A 16714-nucleotide genomic window follows, 5' to 3' on the forward strand; every position below is an offset into this window, starting at 1 on the left:
AAAAGAACAGTAACAAAAAGATGCAACTCCTTCAGTATCGATGTGCTCGTGATGGAGAACGTCCTCAAGCTATTAAGACAAAAGACAGAAATATATGAAATGCAGGAATGGCTGACTTACAACCCCCAATTTATTTCTGACCATTTTAATGAAAACCTACACCATTTGTAAAGAACTGAGAAGAGCGTTCAGTTTTATTTCCTGCTGTGGCTTATCTGGAAACACAGTAACTTCCCAGTCAATCAATCCACTGAAGAAAATTAAACTCATACAATGGGTAAAGGCTTATTTCACCATGATCTAGAATAAGTGAAATACTGAATGTCCAGAATATGAAAACATTCAAATGCCCACCACTGATTTCATTTCTTGAACTTGAGGGGGTCCAGTCATATAACACCAATGGAACTGCCTAAGCTATCTCACAAGTTGAGAAGGCAATTCTGGGGAAAAACAATGTTGTGATTGGACATTGTCCTACCCAAGGACATCTCCTATCCCATAGTTCAAGGGATCAACATGGAGTGTTCATCCAAAGATTTTTCATCCTTTGTTGGGACCATGGAAACCAGGAGGCTGAAATTGACAACTCCAAAACCAAAATAATTAGAGAAGTCTTGGATGTTTAGCTGGAGGAAAGCATTTATCAGGAGGTGGGGAAAAATAAACAAACAAAAAATCTCCAAAGCCCAAACCACTGTTAGTTATATTATCTATGTAATAGCCATGATTCTGGGTTTGGATCTCAGATGTTGTGAGAGGATGGAATTGCATCATCATGTTCTCAATACAGCTGTTTTCACCTGAGGTAGATGTGAACATTACTTGGCCACCATGACATGTGTATTATATATGGGTGCTGCCTGGTAGAGCTGGATAGTTTCCATCCCTCCACATTAACTGTTAACATCCCTCAATCTTAGAGGTTGAGGAGGCTCTTGGCTTGGAGTAAAGGAACTAGAAGGAACTAGATTCTTCTTTATAGTCCCTTCTCCCTCCCACAAGCGAAACAAATGAATCAAAACAAAACCAAAACAAGAAAAAACCATTAGACAAACTGGGGTGGGCTTGATTGAGGCCAGACTGCAGAAAAAATAATCAGGGCCCTTGAAGGGAAACAGAAAGCTCTGCACAAACAGGTTGGCCACTGCACCCAGTAAAGAACAAGTGCTGGCCTGGAACCCAGTCTGGCCCTGCTGCCCTACTTAAGGCAGTACCTCTTAAACTTTAGAGTTAAAATTGTGATTTGGATTTAGTAGGTCTGGAGTGGGCCCAGATACTGTATTTCTAATAAATTCCCAGGTGATTCTGATACTATTGGTTCATGGACCATGCTTTGTTCATCAAGGCTTTAGGGAGCATAAATGGGTAACCTGAAAGAGCTAGGTTAACAGTATTTGAGACAGTTTTTCCCTTATGGAATGGTCCATGACAAAATAGACTCCTTTCCCCAACAATCACACTACCTTCCTCTCACACATTACATCACTCATCACAGTTGGTTTCTGATTGAAGTAAGGGCCTAAAGTTAGTAGATCCCTTGTTTCATTAGCAGCTCTGAAGTAGAACATGAAAAAGAGAAAGAAGAAGCACAAAGAGGCAGGAAAGTAAGCAGTGGGTAGCAAGTCAGGCCACAAAAGAACACAGGGATTAATCCCAAATCACCATAAGAAATAGCAGGAGAAGAAAATTACTAAAAAAGACCAAAAACTGCTAGTAAAGTAGATGGAGATTCAGACCATTATAATTTGGGGATATTAATACAAAGAGGTTGGTAAAATACTAGACATACAAATTAAATCCACAGCAAAGCATCTAATTGAACCTGTGAGGCAGAGAGCTCCTAAAAGTTTCTAGGAAACACTGAATGATAATTAGAAACTAATTACAGTAATATGAAAAATGTCATTGATATTCTCTTTATTTCACAGTTAACATTGTTCGTTTATGTTAATGAACATTAAAATAATATCAGGCACTTCATGGTTCAATCTCATTCTTACTTTTTAATTAAGACCTTAATATTGTCAATCAAGAGTTCTTCCAATACAATGCTATATTGGAATTGTATTGGAATTGTATGAGGCATTATTACTTGAAGAACTCAACCAAAATTTTAGATTTACCATTAGAGCAGGTAACTCTAACTTGAAGCTCAGCTTAAACTGATGGGCAATCCTTTTGCGTTCAGCCATTAAATTCCTGAATTAAAATGCCTCTGGATGGGCTATGCACTATTTAATTGACCACAGCTCCCAGTTCAGATGGGCAACTTAGTGAATTTATTTGTCTGGATTGTGAATGCATTTCAGTTTACAACCCCAGTATTGAAGTATTTTAAAGAGATAAGTTCTCTTTTTCATTGGTTGACAAAATATGAGTAGTTTTCATACTTGTGTTTAGAGGTAAAGTTAACTCTCTGAGTTATTGACGGCAAGGAGCTTAATACTTACTCGAGGATATAGGACATATAAAAAAATAACTATAAGGCAAGGTGGGGCATAACAACTACTAACAGGGAGGCAAAACAACAATAACAAGTCTTTTGAGAGAACAGAGAACAAAACTCAGGATAGTTTTCTTCAAAGAGGTCTCTGAGCTAGCTGCTGAAGAATGGACAGAATTTAATGGTCAGAATGACCTCGAAGTCTGGAAGTAGAATAGTGAGGAAGGAAGAGTATGGGAAAATATAGGGCATCATCAAGGAAGAACAAGAAACTGGAACAAAGTGGGACTGAAAGGCAGTAACAGGAAAAAGAGAATACGTTTTATTAGAGCAAAATGTCATGCTACTGCAGCTCTTGCCTGCTCCATTGCTTTCTCTCTTTCATCTGAGAGCAATGCAGCTATTAAACATCAACATCTGGGCCTACTTATTTGTGTTCTGGTCCTAATTATTACCATCGTACCAAGGCTGAAGGATTCCTGATCATTGGTCTTCTTTTGATCCTTGTTCACAAGAAAGCATCACACAACTCTTGTTCATGAATTCCATCAAGCACCCTCCCCTCCACATGCTCAGCACCAGCCTCCTTACTCTCCTTACTGGCTGCTAAGGCTTTGGTCTTTCTGGTCTGTCTCTTCTCTAAGTCGTGCCATCCAAGGACAGAGCACACCCGAGTCCCCAGAGCTTGGCCATTCACTGTCTCCTGGAGCCAGAGCACATATTTCTAACTTATTATTATCCATTTTCTCTAGGGCTTCTCTAGTCACTTTCAACCAAATCTGTGGGGTTTCCCTATTTCTAATAATAATTCCTATATCTCACAATCACCCAATTAAAAAACAAAAACCATTGGGTCATGTCATCTTATATCCTACATACCTAGTTATTCACCAAATCCTCATGCTTTTTCCTCTCTATTCCTCCACTCCCTGGCTATCAGATCCTTAGCATTCAAACTATTCCTACAAGAGCTTTATACCTATCACAGTGACAAGGACCCTTACTGAATACCAATTCACCCCAAGCACTTTCATCATAACATTCTCTGCAAAAATTGCAGGTGTCTCCATATTTTCTGTTATATCAGAATTAGATTCTTTGGTTGGCTTTCAAAGACCCTAGACCCTCCTTACTTGACCCAACTCTATTCGTTCCCGTCTATCCAACCTGTTCTCAGCAGTTTGGTCACTCCCAGTTCTGCATGTAGAATTGGTTGAGGTAGTGGTCTTGAGGTTGATATAATTCCTCATTTTTCAAACTCAGCTTATCACTGCTCTTCAGGAACCCTTTCTTGCCTCTTCATTGATTTTTGTCACCTTCCTAACTTTTGTATATAATCTACATCACACTGTTTCATACATCTATATTTTCATAGTTTCCTTTTTTTTCTGTTATTTCACGTTTGTTCATTATGTCTTTGCAACTAATTTTGGGTAAGGTCATGTTTTTTTTTTTTTTTTTTTTGCTGTTTTGATTTGTTTTACTATCAAGTATCCAACATGATATTGAACATGACATGAATTTTTATAAGTAATTATTGAATAATGAGTTAGAGAGAGCATCAATAGTAAATGGCTAGAATAGATTTTAAATAGTTATATGAAAAGTGCTGGAGAAAATAGTGTTACACTGAATGCAAACTTACCAGAGAAGACACTAGGTATCTTGGAAAGAAAGCTTTTGACGGTACGAATAGGAATTCCATTTTTTTCATCTTGCATGCGTGCTATGACGTCTTCCATCTAAATAACAATAATAAAATAATTAAAACGTTTTAAAAGTTGAACTTTTTGAGAAAAACCAGTCCTCATAAGAATTTTGTATACCTGTTTTGTCTAACTAAGAATAATGCCATATTCGTGTCTTTCTATACTTTGTCACATTAATATTTTCAGTTTGGTTAAAAGATGATTGAGAAAACAGAAAGAAAGGTGGCTATTTCAGAGTCCATTAAGCTTAAGAAGAATTTTGTGCTTGGAATATTGCCTCTCTCCTGGTTTCACATTCTTTGGTTATAAATGATCAGAAAACATTGTGATAACAAGATCCACACTTCCTTAATGCTATCTCTACTGAAGTCAGTGCAAAAGAAAATACAAGACTTAAAAGCATCAGTTTGGATTTCCTCTTCAAATAAGAGAGTTTATATGATTTGGTTTAACATAAACTTCCACAACCTGACTAGAAATACAGGACTGACTGCCAGCAACTGCTTCTTCTCTTGCCCAGGCATTTACTAAACTGATATATGAAATCTACATGCATGCACACACAGGTACAAAAGTAATAAAATGAATGTCACAACATAGCCTTTTGCTAATTTAGTACCTTCCAATGTATGTATCTTTCTTTCAATCTGATTAGTACATTCTCTCTTGTTTTTGAAAATTTTTCAGTTTTAAATGGCTTTGCTTTACCAAGTCTAATGTGGAACTTAGTTTTGAATAACATTCATTCAAATCACAGCTTCAGACTTTTGTATGTGCTTCTAAGCCTGTGGCACATATATACCCAAATATATACAAGTTGTATTGATAGTATGAAACTCAAAATCTATCATTTACTCACCTCACAAGCAGTTACTTATGACTGATTCTAGACCAGACTTACAGAGGGCACTATGGGTGTGAATACGAATATAATACACTTGCTGCCTTCAAAAAATTCAGTCAATATTGAAAACAATGGGTGAGTAGTGAAATTTGAGTAAGGTCTGTAGTTTAGTTAATAGTGTAGTACCAATATCAATTTCCCATTTTTGAAAATTATGTTATCATTATATAAGATGATGAAATTAGAGGAAGCTGAATAAAGGGCATACAGGGACTTCTCTGTATGATTTTTGCATCTTTTCTGTAAATCTGAAATTATTTCAAAATAAAAAGTTTTAAAAAATCACAGTCTAAATGTTGTATCAAGTAATCATCAATCAACACAGCTTCAGAACAGTTTTCAATGAAGAGATCTTATTTGCCTGGATAAGTATTTTCAGATTTATTAACATGAGAAACTAAGATGTGGGAAAATGGGTTTCAAATCTTCTCATTATCATTCATGACACTTGGAGCAAGCTAAGCAACTTCTCTAAGGTTTCGTTTCCTCATGTGTAAAATGTATATAATAATATTTATAACAACTATTCCACAACCTTTGTAGGGTTGGGTTGGGGTGGGAGGAGTACAGTATTTTATTAAATGATACAGCATATATAAAACACCACACACAGACAATAAATATTGGACTTCAGATGTCTACACACACCACACCCCTGATACTCCGAGCTGCATATTCTCTACTCCTCATGTTCCTTTTTCGTGTGGAGGGAGCACCATTAGCCTAATTCTCCTGCCTCTCTCTGTTCCCTAACTCACTCCACTCTGGGGAGCTGGGCTGACTTATCAGGTAAAAGAGTTGGGAATGAGAAATTGGCTTACAGAGCCCATCCCTTTCCTGTAGGGAAGCCCATATCCAAATCTGCTGATTTGGAGAGGCCTACCCCAGTGGGTGACTAGTCTGTTAAGGACTAGGTTTTAGGATTAAGTCTCCTGTGTTCACAAACACTCTTCAGTATAATAGCTTTGTCAGCAATCAAGGTGATACCGTGACCTCTAACTGCTTTACTCTTTGGCTGTGATATTCAGTGGGTTCAGAATTCAGCTAGGAAAGGAAGTCTGTTTTTTTTTAATCAGACCCCCCAAAGACCCCAACAATATTCAGTTCTTTACATGTAATAAAATATTTCATCCAATTATAGAAACATGAAAAAATATACACTTTTATGGCTTTTTATTTTGTTGTTGTTTGTCCTTCATTTACCTGACACAATGCTCAGAAATGAGGAATAAGCTGCTTTGCCTTGCCTAGTATCAGCCTGTAAACCCTTTTATGATCAGCTTAATGGTTTAAACTAGGCCAGCTTAGATGGACATGGAAACCTCTCTGACTCCCACTTTAATCACCTAAGCTCCCTGGATGTGACAATCATCACCTCTGGTTGGATGCTGAATTAAGGTCCATCTTTCAGTTCGTTGGATCCCAAAGTAGCAAGGTTAGGAATCTGGGAATTAAAAGTGACCTCTGTGGTTGTATTTTAAAATCTTCAATGTTCCTGAGCAATAAGTTCCACAGTAGAAAAAAATTTTAAACTCCATGTAAAAATAGGATTTGTGTTCTAGATTGAAAATGTGATCATCAAAATGTATTCAGCTGTTTTTATCTTAATTCAGATATGATTTACACATGAACCTTATCATGACATAGAATAAGCAAACAAAACAACAAAACAAAACAAAAACAAAGACCCAATACAATCTAGTTTTTAAAAGCAAAAATCAGTCACAAAGGCCACATATAAAAAACACATCATTCTAAACTCATTTAAGCATTCACTCAGAGACTATTTTTATAATAAGCAGGTTTTAACATGCTTGATCATCTGCTTTCCGACTATAAGCAATAGAAAATGGATGGGGAGAATGCTAAAAGCAGACAAACTAAAAAGCAAGCTACACAGCAAGATACTAAAAAAGTAACTCTAATAAATATTAAAACTCTTTAGGACAATTTAATTTAAGGCCAAAAGACTCAGATATCACGAGCATCCCAAAAGAAGATTATCTATCTATCTATCATCTATCTATCTATCTATCTATCTATCTATCTATCTATCTATCTATCTATCTATCTATCTTCATAAGGATGATATTGAGTTATACTGGGTCAGAATGTGTTTTCACACTCATTAGCCTGTTTCTGAAGGTGAGGAGACTTTGAGTGTGGGATAACATAACAGTGGACTATGGGCAGTAAAACGGGGCATGCCTTTGGTCACGGAGGCTCTCTCTCAGTCTTATTTAATTAACCCTTAAAATAAAAAGTTAGAAGCAGGTGATTTGTAAGATTTCTTCTAGCTACAACATTACTTAAGTCTGGAAATAATCATCAGTGTTCAGAACTGGGTAAGTTTTCTTACTTAAGTCAAAGAGTCAAATCTCAGTCAAAAACCGATGAGCTGATTAAATTGACCAGACCTTTTACAAATGCATTTGCTTCCAGCTGTCAACATATTTCAGTTTTAATCCAAACAGCAGAGTGATTATGAACATGTACTTAGGACTGTCAGATCTAAGTTTGATCCTGGCTGTGCTACCTGCAAGCTGTATGAACAGGTAAGTTACTTTATTACTCTAAGACTTAGTTTTCTCATTTTTTAATGGAAAAAAAGATAATAGTATACATATTATCAGGGGTGAAGATTAATGAAACAATACTATTTAAATGTTTATCATAATGCTGCCATGAGACACCATGGAGGCTTGCTAATGCTCAAACATCCGTTTCTTATTTTAGAGACTTTACAGTTTGGAGCTCTGCAAATCACCATTTCAGAAGCCAGCCATGAATACTATAGGATGGCAGGCAATATGTAGGAGAACTAGTTACTCAATCAAAAGTCAGTACTGACTGCCTAAAAATTGTGGCCAAGATGGAGGAGTAGGAAGACCCTGAGCCCACCTCCTCCAACGGGCACACCAAAATTACAACTATTTACAGAGCAGCTATTGATGAGAACAACCTGAAGACTAGCAGAAAAGATCTTCCACAACTAAAGATATAAAGAAGGAATCACAAAGAGAATGGTAGGAGAGGCGGAGACGTAGTATAGTCAAGACCCATACTCTCAGGTAAGCAACCAAAACTCCCAAGGAAGAGAATCTCAAATGAGAGGATAATTAAAATTGTACAGGTCCTCCTCAAGAAGCTAGGGGTCCAAGCCCCACATCAGGCTCCCTGGCCGGGGGTCCTGCACCAGGAAGATGAGCTCCCAGAATTCATCTTTGAAGGCCACTGGGGCTTGTTTTCAGGAGAGTCAAAGGGCTGTGGGAAATACAGACTCCACTCTTAAAGGTCACACACAAAATCTCACATGCTTGGAGACTCAGAGCAGAAGCAGTAATTTGAAAGTAGCCTGGGTCAGACCAATGTGCTGATCTTAGAGAGCCTCCCAGAGAGGCAGGAGGAAAGTAGGACTCATCCTGGGGAAATAGACACCAGTGGCAGCTATTTTGGGGAACTTGTTCTACCACAAGGACACTGGAGCTGGCAAGTGCCATTTTGGAGTCCTCCCTCTAGCTTATTAGCACCAGGACCAGACCCTCCAGTCAGCTGGTCGGCACTAGTCCTGGGACTGCCCCAGGCTCAGCAGGGGACACAGGAAGGCAGGCAGCAGCCATAGGCCCCAATGAACAACCCTTGCAGACCCAGGAACTGGCCCCACTCCCGAGGAGGCTCAATACTTGGCCCTGCCCACCAGTGGACTGTGCACTAGCCCCAGGAGCTGACCTTACCCACCAGTGAGGCAGCACCAGTCTCTAGACACCCTGGGATCCAGCCCAGCCCCAAGTGAACACCAGCTCCAAGACACAATGGGCCATGCAGCCAGCAGTCCAGGGATCTGGCCCCAACCCCAGGGGCCAACAGCAACCTCTGACGCCCAGGACCACAAAGTCAGCCACCTCATAACCTGGTCCCACCTAGCAGCAGTTGACAGTCTCTGGGCTATGCAGGGCCTGGCAACCAATTAGCCTGGAGCCAGTCACGCCTACAAGTATGCCCACACTAGTTGGCCCTACCACAACAGAAGGGCCCATGAAGCCCACATACAAGGCACCTCTAGAGCATACAGTTCTGGTGAACAAAGGACAGTGTGCTGCTGGACCCCATATGACATCTCAAGCATAAGGCCACATTTCCAAGATTGAGAAATGTAACTGACCTTCCTAATACACAGAAATAAAAACTGGGAATCAGGCAAAATGAAATGACAGAAGAATATTTTTGAAACAAAAAAACAACATAAAGCCCAGAAGAAGAGTTAAGCAAAGTGGAGATAAGTAATCTACCCAATAAACTGTTCATGATAATAATCATAAAGATGCTCAGAGAACTTGGGAGAAAAATGGGTAAACACAGTGAGAAGTTTAACAAAGATTTAGAAAATATAAAGAAGAACAAAACAAAGCTAAAGAATACAAAAACTAAAGTAAACAATACACTGGAAGGAATCAAAAGTAGACCAGATGACACAGAGGAATGGGTCAGTGAACTGGAAGAGAGTAGTGCAAGTCACCTAAGCTGAAAGGAAAAAAAAAAAAAATTAGGACAGCTTAAGAAACCACTGGCAAAAATCAAGCATACTGATATTAGCATTATAGGGATCACAGAAGGAGAAAAAAGAGAGAGAAAGGAGCAGAGAACATATTTGAAGACACGATAGCTGAAAATTAACTAACCTGGGAAAGAAGACAGAAATCCATTATCAGGAAAGACAGAGTCCAAAACAAAATCAACCCAAAGAGGACCATACCAAGACACACAGTAATTAAAAGGGCAAAAATTAAAAATAAAGAGAGAATATTAAAAACAGCAAGGAAAAAACAACCAGTTACATACAAGGGAACTGCCATAAGACAATCAGCTGACTTTGCAGTGGAAACTCTGCAGGCCAGAAGTGATGGCATGATATATTTAAAGTGATGAAAGGAAAAGACCTATAACTGAGAATCATCTACCCAGAAGGCTATCATTCTGATTTTAAGGAGAAATAAAGACTTTTACAGACAAGCAAAAGCTAAATGAGTTTAGCCCCACTAAACTGACTCTAAAAGAAATGCTAAAGGAACACATCTAAGCAGGAAATAAAAGACTACAACTAAAAGCATGAAAATTATGAAAAGAAAAATCTCATTGGTAAAAGCAAATATTCAATAAAGATGGGAGATCAACCATTATAAAGCCAGCAGGAAGGTGAAAAGACAAAAGCAATAAAATCATCTATGTCCACAATAAGTAGTAAAAGGATACATAAAACAAAAATAATGTAAAATAGGATGTCAAAAATCATTAAATGTGGGGGGGGGGGGTGCTGTAAAAACTCAAGGTTGGTAAAATGTGTTTGACCTTAAGAGATCATCAACTCAATCACATATATGAACAGCTTGCTATATACAAATGACCTGGTAAAGACAAACCAAAAATCTATAATAGATACACACGCACAATAAGAGAAAGGAATCCAAACATAACACTAAACATAGTAATTAAATCAGAAGGGAAGACAGCAAAAGAAGGGAAAAAAAGACTACAAAAACAACCCAATAACAATTGACAAAATGGTAATAAGTACACACCTAAAAATAATTACTTTAAATGTAAATGAACTAAATGCTCCATTCAAAAGACACAGAGTGGCTGAATGGATACAAAACAAGACCCATATACATACATACATATACACTGCCCACAAGAAACTCACATCAGATCTAAAGACATAGACAGAGTCAAAGTGAGAGGATGGAAAAAGGTATTCCATGAAAACTGAAAGGTAAAGAAAGTTGGAGTAGCAGTGATTATATTAGACAAAATAGACTTTAAAACAAACACTGTAACAAGAGACAAAGAAGGACATTGCATAATGATAAAGGCATCAATCCAAGAAGATATAACGACTGTAAATGTGTATGTTCCCAACATAGGACCTCCTCAATACATAAAGCAAATAGTAACAGACATAAAGGAAGAAATTGACAGTAACACAATAATATTAGGGGACTTTAAACCCCACTTACATCAATGGACAGTTTATCCAGACAGAAAATCAAGAAGGAAACACTGGCCTTAAATGGCACCTTAGACAAAATAGAGTTAATAGATAAATAAAGAAAATTCCATCCAGAGGCAACATAATGCACATTTTTTCAAGTGTATAAGAAACATTCTCCAGGACAGATCACATGCTGGGCCACAGAACAAGTCTCAGTAAGTTTAAGAATATTAAAATCATATCAAGCATTTTTTCTGACCACACCATTATGATACTAGACAGCAACTACAAAAAACCAATCAAATAAAAAAGTTAAGACTGCAAAAAACATGAATACATGGAGGCTAAACAATATGCTACTGAACAACCAATGAGTCACTTAAGAAATCGAAGGGGAAATTTGAAAAATACCTGGAGACAAAAAAATAAAATAAAAATAAAAACACAATGATCCAAAACCTATGGTTTGGAGAAAGAAGTTCTAAGAGGGAAATTTATAGTAATACAAGCCTACCTCAGGAAACAAGAAAAATCTGAAATAAACAACATAAACTTATAACTAAAGGAACTGGAAAAAGAAGAAAACAAAACCCAAAGTTAATAAAAGAAAAGAAATAATAAAATTCAGAGTGGAAATAAATGAAATAGAGACTAAGAAAATAAAAGGTAGAGAAAAGGTTGATGAAACTAAGCACTGGTCCTTTGAAAAGATAAACAAAATCGATAAAACTTTAGCCAGACTCATGAGAAAAAAAAGAGGGCCCAAATAAATAAAACCATAAATGAAAAAGAAGTTATTACAACTGACACCACAGGGAAAAAAAATGATCATAAGAGAAAACTATGAAAAATTGTATGCCAATAAATGGACAACCTAGAAGGAATGGACAAATTCCTAGAAGTGTGCAATCTCACAAGACCGAGTCTGGAATAAATAGAAAATATAAGCAGACCAAATACTAGTACAGAAATTGAATCAGTAATCTAAAAAATCCCAAAACACAAAAGTCCAGGACAAGATAGCTTCAAAAGTGAATTCTACCAAACATTTAAAGAAGAGTTAACACCTATCCTTCTCCAACTACTCCAAAAAATTGCAGTGGAAGAAATGCTTCAAAAATCATTCTCTGAGACCAGCATCACTCCGATAACAAAACCAGACAAAGATACCACAAAAATATAAAATTACAGGCCAATATCACTGATAAAACACAGATGCAAAAATCCACAATATATTAAGACACAGAATTAAATTCAATAATACATTAACAACATCATACATCATGATCAAGTGAAATATATCCCAAGGTATCAAGAATGGTACAAAATCTGCAAATTAATCAATGTGATATACCACATTAACAAATTAAAGAATAAAAATTATATGATTATCTCAACCGATGCAGAAAAAGCTTTTGACAAAATTCAATATCCCTTTATGATAAAAAAAAAAAAACACTCGACAAAGTGGGTATAGAGGGAACAAACCTCAACATAATAAAAACCATATATGACAAACCCACAGCTAACATCATACTCAAGGGTGAAAATGTGAACTTCTTTCCTGTAAGATCACAAACAAGAAAAGAATGTGAACTCTCACCAATTCTATTCACCATAGTATTGGAAGTCCTAGCCACAGCAGTCAGACAAGAAAAAAGAGGCATTCTAACTGGAAAAGAAGTAAAACTGTTATTGTTTTCAGAGAACAGGATACTATATATAGAAAATACTAAAGATGCCATGAAAAAACAATTAGAACTCATCAATGAATTGAGTAAAATTGCAGAATTTAAAATAAACATATAGAAATCTATTGCATTTCTATAAATTTACAACAAACTATCAGAGAGAGAAATTAAGAAAACTATCCCATTTACAATTGCAGCAGAATAAAAAAATACCTCCGAATAAATCTAAGAAGGTAAAAGACCAGTAATCGTAAAAACCGTAAGATGCTGATGAAAGAAAATAAAACACAAACAGATGGAAAGATATACCATGGTCTTAGACTGGAAGAACTAATATTGCTAAAATGACTATACTATCCAAATCAATCTATAGCTTCAATGCAACCCCTATCAAAATACATAGTGCATTTTTTTCCCCAAGATCATTGTTCTGATGCTCTCTCTGCCCAGTGGTCTGAATGTTTCCATCTGCTTCTTTTTTTTTTTTTTTGGTCATCAATTTTATACACATCAGTGTATACATGTCAATCTCAATCTCCCAATTCATCCCACACCCACACCCACCCCTCACTGCTTTCACCCCTTGGTGTCCATAAGTTTGTTCTCTACATCTGTGTCTCAATTTCTGCCCTGCAAACTGGTTCATCTCTACCATTTTTCTAGGTTCCACATATATGCATTAATATACAATATTTGTTTTTCTCTTTCTGACTTACTTCACTCTGTATGACAGGCTCTAGATCCATCCATGTCTCTACAAATGACCCAATTACGTTCCTATTTATGGCTGAGTAATATTCCATTGTATATATGTACCACATCTTCTTTATCCATTCATCTGTCGACAGGCATTTAGGTTGCTTCCATGACCTGGCTATTGTAAATAGTGCTGCAATGAACATTGGGGTGTGTGTGTCTTTTTGAATTATGGTTTTCTCTGGGTATATGCCCAGTAGTGGGATTGCTGGATCATATGGTAATTCTATTTTTAGTTTTTTAAGGAACCTCCATACTGTTCTCCATAGTGGCTGTATCAATTTACATTCCCACCAATAGTGCAAGAGGGTTCCCTTTTCTCCACACCCTCTCCAGCATTTGATGTTTGTAGATTTTCTGATGATGCCCATTCTAACTGGTGTGAGGTGACACATCATTGTAGTTCTGATTTGCATTTCTCTAATAATTAGTGATGTTGAGCATCTTTTCATGTGCTTCTTGGTCATCTGTATGTCTTCTTTGGAGAAATGTCTGTTTAGGCCTTCTGCCCATTTTTGGACTGGTTGTTTGTATTTTTAATATTGAGCAGCATGAGCTGTTTATATATTTTGGAGATTAATCCTTTGTCCGTTGACTCGTTTGCAAATATTTTCTCCCATTCTGAGGGTTGTCTTTTCGTCTTGTTTACAGTTTCCTTTGCTGTTCAAAAGCTTTTAAGTTTCATTAGGTCCCATTTGTTTATTTTTGTTTCTATTTCCATTACTCTAGGAGGTGGATCAAAAAAGATCTTGCTGTGATTTATGTCCAAAGAGTGTTCTTCCTATGTTTTCCTCTAAGAGTTTTATAGTGTCCGGTCTTACATTTAGGTCTTGAATCTATTTTGAGTTTAATTTTGTCTATGGTGTTACAGAGTGTTCTAATTTCATTCTTTTACATGCAGCTGTCCAGTTTTCCCAGCACCACTTATTGAAGAGACTGCCTTTTCTCCATTGTATAACCCTGCCTCCTTTGTCATAGATTAGTTGACCATAGGTGCGTGGGTTTATATCTGAGTTTTCAATCTTGTTCCATTGATCTGTATTTCTGTTTTTGTGCCAGTACCATATTGTCTTGATTGCTGTAGCTTTGTAGTATAGTCTGAAGTCAGGGAGCCTGATTCCTCCAGCTCTGCTTTTTTCCCTCAAGAATGCTTTGGCTATTCAGGGTCTTTTGTGTCTCCATACCATACAAATTTTAAGATTTTTTGTTCTAGTTCTGTAAAAAATGCCATTGGTAATTTGGTAGGGATTGCATTGAATCTGTAGATTGCGTTGGGCAGTATAGTCATTTTCACAATATTGATTCTTCCAATCCAAGAACATGGTATATCTCTCCATCTGTTTGTATCAAATTTAATTTCTTTCATCAGTGTCTTATAGTTCTCTGCATACAGGTCTTTTGTCTCCCTAGGCAGGTTTATTCCAAGGTACTTTATTCTTTTTGTTGCAATGGTAAATGGGAGTGTTTCCTTAATTTCTCTTTCAGATTTTTCATCCATAGTATATAGGAATGCAAGAAATTTCTCTGCATTAATTTTGTATCCTGCAACTGTACCAAATTCATTGATTAGCTCTAGTAGTTTACTGGTGGCATCTTTAGGATTCTCTTAGTATCATGTCATCTGCAAACAATGACAGTTTTACTTCTTTTCCAATTTGGATTCCTTTTATTTCTTTTTCTTCTCTGATTGCCATGGCTAGGACTTCCAAAACTATGTTGAATCATAGTGGTGAGAGTGGATATCCTTTTCTTGTTCCTGATCTTAGAGGAAATGCTTTGTTTTTCACCATTGAGAATGATGTTTGCTGTGGGTTTGTCGTATATGGCCTTTATTATGTTGAGGTAGGTTCGCTCTATCCCCACTTTCTGGAGAGTTTTTATCATAAATGGGTGTTGAATTTTTGTCAAAAGCTTTTTCTGCATCTATTGAGATGATCATATGGTTTTTATTGTTCAATTTCTTAATATGGTGTATCACATTGATTGATTTGCATATATTGAAGAATCCTTGCATCCCTGGGATAAATCCCACGTGATCATGGTGTATGATCCTTTTAATGTGTTGTTGAATTCTGTTTGCTAGTATTTTGTTGAGGATTTTTGCATCTATATTCTTCAGAGAGTAATTTTCTTTTTTTGTAGTATCTTTGTCTGGTTTTGGTATCAGGATGATGGTGGCTTCATTGAATGAGTGTGGGAATGTTCCTTCCTCTGCAATTTTTTGGAAGAGTTTGTGAAGGATGGGTGTTAGCTCTTCTCTAAATGTTTGACAGAATTCACGTGTGAAGGCTTCTGGTCCTGGACTTTTGTTTGTTGGAAGATTTTTAATCACAGTTTCAATTTCATTACTTGTGATTGGTCTGTTCATATTTTTTATTTCTTCCTGGTTCAGTCTTGGAAGGTTATACCTTTCCAAGAATTAGTCCGTTTCTTCCAGGTTGTCCATTTTATTGGCATAGAGTTACTTTTAGTAGTCTCTTAGGATGCTTTGTATTTCTGCGGTGTCTGTTGTAACTTCTCTTTTTTCATTTCTAATTTTATTGATTTGAGTCCTCTCCCACTTTTTCTTGATGAGTCTGGCTAATGGTTTATCAATTTTATCTTATCAAAGAACCAGCTTTTAGTTTTATTGATCTTTGCTATTGTTTTCTTTGTTTCTATTTATTTCTGCTCTGATCTTTATGATTTCTTTCCTTCTGCTAACTTTGGGTTTTGTTTTTTCTTTCTCTAGTTCCTTTAGGTATAAGGTTAGGTTGTTTAATTGAGATTTTTCTTCTTTCTTGAGGTAGGCTTGTATAGCTATAATCTTCCCTCTTAGAACTGCTTTTGCTGCATCCCATAGGTTTTGGATCGTTGTGTTTTCATTGTCATTTGTCTCTAGGTATTTTTTGATTTCCTCTTTGATTTCTTCAGTGATCTCTTGGTTATTTAGTAACGTATTGTTTAGCCTCCATGTGTTTGTGTTTTTATGTTTTCTTCCCTGTAATTCATTTCTAATCTCACAACATTGTGGTCAGAAAAGATTCCTGATATGATTTCAATTTTCTTAAGTTTACTGAGGCTTGATTTGTGACCCAAGATGTGATCTATCCTGGAGAATGTTCCGTGCGCACTTGAGAAGAAAGTGTAATCTGCTGTTTTTGGATGGAATGTCCCATAAATATCAATTAAGTCTAACTGCTCTATTGTGTCATTTAAAGCTTGTGTTTCCGTATTAAT

The 16714-nt window shown here is 36.7% G+C and overlaps 1 protein-coding gene across 8 annotated transcripts in view; it reads right to left on the reverse strand.

The window, feature by feature from the left end:
• Positions 1–16714, reverse strand: part of RGS7 (regulator of G protein signaling 7) — a 588042-nt gene that overhangs the window by 275129 nt on the left and 296199 nt on the right. For all 8 annotated transcript variants that reach the window (XM_068541654.1, XM_068541659.1, XM_068541653.1 and 5 more), the window contains one exon: positions 4092–4188. In XM_068541654.1, the coding sequence (XP_068397755.1) occupies positions 4092–4188 (97 nt within the window). The remainder of the gene's footprint in view (positions 1–4091; positions 4189–16714) is intronic.

This window comes from Eschrichtius robustus, chromosome 3 (assembly GCF_028021215.1).
Source record: "Eschrichtius robustus isolate mEscRob2 chromosome 3, mEscRob2.pri, whole genome shotgun sequence".
In the NCBI taxonomy this organism is placed as follows: domain Eukaryota; kingdom Metazoa; phylum Chordata; class Mammalia; order Artiodactyla; family Eschrichtiidae; genus Eschrichtius; species Eschrichtius robustus.